This window comes from Chenopodium album, chromosome 25 (genome assembly GCF_948465745.1).
Source record: "Chenopodium album chromosome 25, dcCheAlbu1.1, whole genome shotgun sequence".
In the NCBI taxonomy this organism is placed as follows: domain Eukaryota; kingdom Viridiplantae; phylum Streptophyta; class Magnoliopsida; order Caryophyllales; family Amaranthaceae; genus Chenopodium; species Chenopodium album.
The window spans coordinates 9579841-9584474 of record NC_137858.1 but is presented as its reverse complement, the minus strand read 5'-3'; the positions used below and the strand labels follow the sequence as shown (position 1 = coordinate 9584474).

Genomic DNA, 4634 nt, shown 5'->3' with positions numbered 1-4634 from the left:
AAAACAAATTTTATTCACATCAGTTTTAATACTAATATTTAAAGATATATACGAAACTAATACATTGGCATATATATGCTAAGTTTTAACGGTCAATTATTCTAAAACGGAGAAAGTAATACATATTCCAATAATTTAAAAAAGTATTTCAAAATAAAGTTTTGAAAGATTTTTAGAAGACTGATGAATGAATATTTGAAGGGGGGAGGAGGGGCCAGCAGCGTGTACTTGGACAACACTTTGTGAGCATCAATAGATGGGCCTCTGCAATCAAGAATGATCATTCAACATCTAATGAAAAAGGCAGACATTCAGCTCCCACTATATTTAATTTTATAACTGGTCCATTCCCATGAATATGACTAACATTTATTGCCCTTCTTAACATAACTAAATTTAACAACATAATTAATTTTCTTTTGATGCTAGGCTACAATCAACACATCTCATAAACAAACATTGTTTCTTCAAGGAAATCTGAGAAGGGAATGGGACTTGGTAGTCTCCGGCTACGCCTTCTACTAGGCTACATTTTAACTACAAAGAAAAACATCCGATTCTTTCTAGGTCCATCTCACGAGCATCTTTCCATGTAGAATGATCAATCTGATCCTTGTGATTTTGTACCATGGCAAAAAATGATGCATTGTTCATAAGCTCAATAACCTTTCTCCAATTCCAATTTCCATCTCTAGCAACCTTGTCTTATACAAAGAAAATGAATGCACAAAGAGTAATAAAACATTGAAAATGTGAAAAATGAAGTAAAAAGAAAAGAAAAAAAAATACAGCAACCGCGAATGGATCAGTACCTCCAACCTTATTTTCCTAACTGACCAATTTCTTATGCACTGAGGGGTAAAATCCGCCCTCCTTTGTGATGATTATCACTTTGCAACTCCAACAGCTCTGAATCAATGCATGGTTTTTCATTTATCCACAAGAGCAGCAAGCACCGAGCTGCATTGTTATAAGTGCACCAATAAGGGTGACAAATCATTCTCTGGTTACGGTCAGAGCAACCGAAACATGTCATCACTTGGTAATATCCAGCCTACAAAATCCTCACATATTCTGGTGCATCAGTTCTTGGCCCTTCAAGGGATCGATACATATAACACGTATCGACAAATTCCTCCTTATCATCAACAGCTTCCATACGATTAGTAAATACCTCGACTACTAAATGGGGCATTTCTCTAGCAATCTGCCTACAAGCAGGAAGAGTCAACCTACAAGCGGACAACCAAAGAAATCTCATGTTGTAAAGGTGGGGTAAACCAGCTCGTAACACTGAATCACCAAATGGGCTATCCCGAACCTCCAGTTTCAGCAATTTTGGGCAACCCTCCAGAACATATTTGAGTGCCATGTCTGTATCCCCAGCAAAAGCAACTGACAAAGTACGCACCAATTTTCCATATCGCCCAATGTACTCAAATGCCTTATCAGTTAGCAGCCCAGAAACTGCAAGTCGAGTGAGCTTCTTGCAATTCATGACGATAGCTCCAAAACCTTCATCCATTGGTTCATTGGTGATGTGGTCAGGGCGGTGTCGCCCCATGATACAAAGCCGAAACACCACAAGATCAGGGCAATTCTTTGACATTGCAATCACAGCAGCATTTGTCATCCTCTGACAAAAATATAAAATGGAATGCAATTTCCGACATCCTTCAGAAATAGCAAGCAAACCCACTTCAGACACGAATCCCTCACTGTCTTCCCTGGCATCGATTGGGAACACACGAAGCTCTCTAAGATCCTTGCAATTTGATGCAACAGCTTGAAGCCCTTCATCCCCGACTGTATCTAGAACCTACAAGAAGCAACATAACACATTCAAACTTTCAAGTTTCAATTGTACACAATCAGCCAAAATAGAGAAAATGAGAGTTCACAAAACCTACCCAAAAAATCTGGAGATTGTGGCAATGGCAAATCACTGATCTCAACTCCTCAGCATTTATATTAGCATAGCTAAAGTTCAACGAAGTGAGGTTAGCACACACGGGATGGATGGCAGGCAAGAACACCGGCGCAATCTCCCTAAAGCCCGATAAACAAACAAGAGATTTACAAGCAGCAAAAGCAGCTCGATAATCCAAGTCTTGTTCAGATGGTTGCCAAATCTCCGAAGGACTAAAAGCCCCAGTTCCTAGATGGGTTAGCTGAGGAGCTCGAACCATCAAACGATACAACTGATCAATCGAAACACAGCGATTCACCCTAAGCTTCTTGAAGTTAGGGGATCTAGCTAAGAGCTTCTCCAATGCATTGAAATTAATAGGAAAATCAATGCATTCAAAGCTAAGCGATTCAAGACAAGTCCCAGATTCAGGGAAAAATGAAATCCAATCAACTTCATCATCATTCACTTCATCCTCAAACAGATCCAGCACTCTCAATTGTCTGAACAATAACCAACAAAACAATTGGAGAAAACTTTAACTATCAACATCAACATTTCTCAACTCTACTAAACTGTACTAAATACAAATACACTTCCCAAATTACATTTATTTTCCAAACTATTCGTTAATTAACTTTATAAAGCAACTAAAAATCCCCATAAAATAACTTTAACTTTTTTTCCATTTTCAGATCTGGGTGCTTTTTACCCATATACCAAATCACAACACAAATATAGACAAACCTTTTCAAAAGAAAAATCTAATCACAAACCAGATAATTATTCACAAAATGCAAAGTAAAAAAATTGATTATCTAACCTGCACTTTGAAGCAAGAACAGCAAGTCCACTAGTTCCAAAAGCCTCACAACAAACAAGAATTAGCTCCTTTAATGAAGAGAGAGACTTAGAAATAAGCTCAAGATCAAAATCAGTTACAGTCATACGTTTCAAGTGAATCTTTTCAAGCCAAGGGTAAGCCTGAGAAAAAGCAGATATCCAACGAGTAGAGTGAGCACCCCAGTTCAAAGGCATGAGCCCGAAGTCCGCGAACCGCGGCTTCCCTTTGATGAGCACCGATCTAACCCTCTTGAACCGCTCGGTGACACGGGCAGGACCCACCGCGTAGCAGTTCCCGAGGAAGAGGTCGGATCGGGTAAGCGCCTCGGCGCGGTACCACGACTTGCACACAAGGGAAGCCGAGTTCCTGTCGCGGCGGCAGGTCAGGAAGTGGAGAACATTCTCGAGGACGTTCTCCAACACCTGATCCGGACATGGCGGGGTGTACAAAGAAGACGAGGAGGGGGAGGAAGATGAAGACACCCCGCCATGCCCGGGAACAGACCCGGACCCGAAGCCGACCGTGGAGTCGTTTTCGGGTCCGGGTCTGTTGTTATTCTCTCTCATCCTCCGAGATTGATAGATAGATCGATCTCGGGGGAAGAGAGAGATAGAATCAAAATCAAAAAAATAAAAACTTTTAAGACAAAAAAAATAAAGAAAAAAAGAGAGTGATTAGGGTTTTAGTAGAGAAGAAGGAGGAGGATTGGTGGGATGAAAATGAGTGAGTGAGAGAGAGAGAAAGAGAGGAGAGAGAAAGTGAGAGAAAATGGGGGGAGTGTGGGGGAGAGAGAAGAAGGTTGGAGTTGGGTTTAATAATGGAGAAAATTAGGCAGAAAATAAAAGAAACAGTGTAGTAAGGTGGTCTTCTTCATTTCAATTTGTAATTAACACACCAAAATTAAATTAAACACTGTTACTAAACATTTTTTATTTTATTTTGGGTGTGACTGTGTGGTGGTGGTGTGGCATTGGGATTCTTCATTGGTTGGGTTGTGAATTTTTGATTTGGGGTTATCGAGTGCTTTTAGGCGCATAACACCTATATGTTTAGCATGCATGTAGGAGGGTATCATGGGGTTTTTATTATTTTTTTTCATTTGATGTTTTTCTACAATGGTACATTTTTGTGTACTATAATGTACCATTAAAGTATAAGTTCTATTAATAGTACTTTTTGTGTACTATTATGCATGCGGTGGTACTTTTTGTCATCCTATGTCGTTGATTATTTTCTCCTAAAATATCTACCACCTGTCACTTATTAGGCTGTAGTGGTACATTTAGTCATCCTATATGTTTCTAAAACATATAAACGCTATGCGCTAATTACTTAACCGGGGTTATCTCACTATTTTACTTTTGATTACTTTCACTCTCTAAATTACAGCTCTAAAGATGAAACAATTTGGGGGGACTCCCTCCTTCCTCCTCTATGAGACACTTCATTTTGGGTTCTTTTTTATACATCCGTCTTTTTAAGGACCAGTTTTGATTTACTAAATTGAGCTAAGCTGAACTGAATATTTTATGAGAGGAGAAAATTAGGAACTGAACAGAACTTACGCTGAAAAGAAAAGGCCCCGAGTTTACTCCAATAATTTCTCTGTTTACTTATCTAATTTAACATTTATACTTTCAATTCTTTTTTTTAATCTTTACATTATAATTCATAAGTAAGCAAAAACATAGTTATGCATAAGTTTATGATTTTTAATACTCCCTCCGTCTTTTTTATATGCATCACTTTCCTTTTATGGGTGTTTTTTTTTATATGCATCACTTCTATATTTGGTAAAGTTATACTATATTTTGTTATTTCTCTCTCTTACTTTAAACCCCACTCAAATTATTTTATCATTTCTCTCTCTTCTATGTCCCC

At 38.5% G+C, this 4634-nt stretch overlaps 1 protein-coding gene across 1 annotated transcript; it reads right to left on the bottom strand.

The window, feature by feature from the left end:
- Positions 1-295: 295 nt before the first annotated feature.
- On the bottom strand, positions 296-3562 carry LOC145614414 (transport inhibitor response 1-like protein). The gene is made up of 3 exons (XM_081669469.1): positions 2733-3562; positions 1911-2412; positions 296-1819 (listed from the first exon to the last, which is right to left on the bottom strand). The coding sequence occupies exons 1-3, from the start codon at positions 3317-3319 to the stop codon at positions 1055-1057; spliced, it is 1854 nt and encodes a 617-aa protein (XP_081525595.1). The 5' UTR covers positions 3320-3562; the 3' UTR covers positions 296-1054.
- Positions 3563-4634: the final 1072 nt, after the last annotated feature.

Coding starts and splice junctions, on each gene's coding strand:
- LOC145614414 (XM_081669469.1), bottom strand. CDS start 3,319: ATGAGAGAGAATAACAACAGACCCGGACCCGAAAACGACTCCACGGTC. Junction 2,413..2,732: donor GTTCTTGCTTCAAAGTGCAG/GTTAGATAATCA, acceptor GTTATTGTTCAG/ACAATTGAGAGTGCTGGATC. Junction 1,820..1,910: donor ACAATCTCCAGATTTTTTGG/GTAGGTTTTGTG, acceptor TGCTTCTTGTAG/GTTCTAGATACAGTCGGGGA.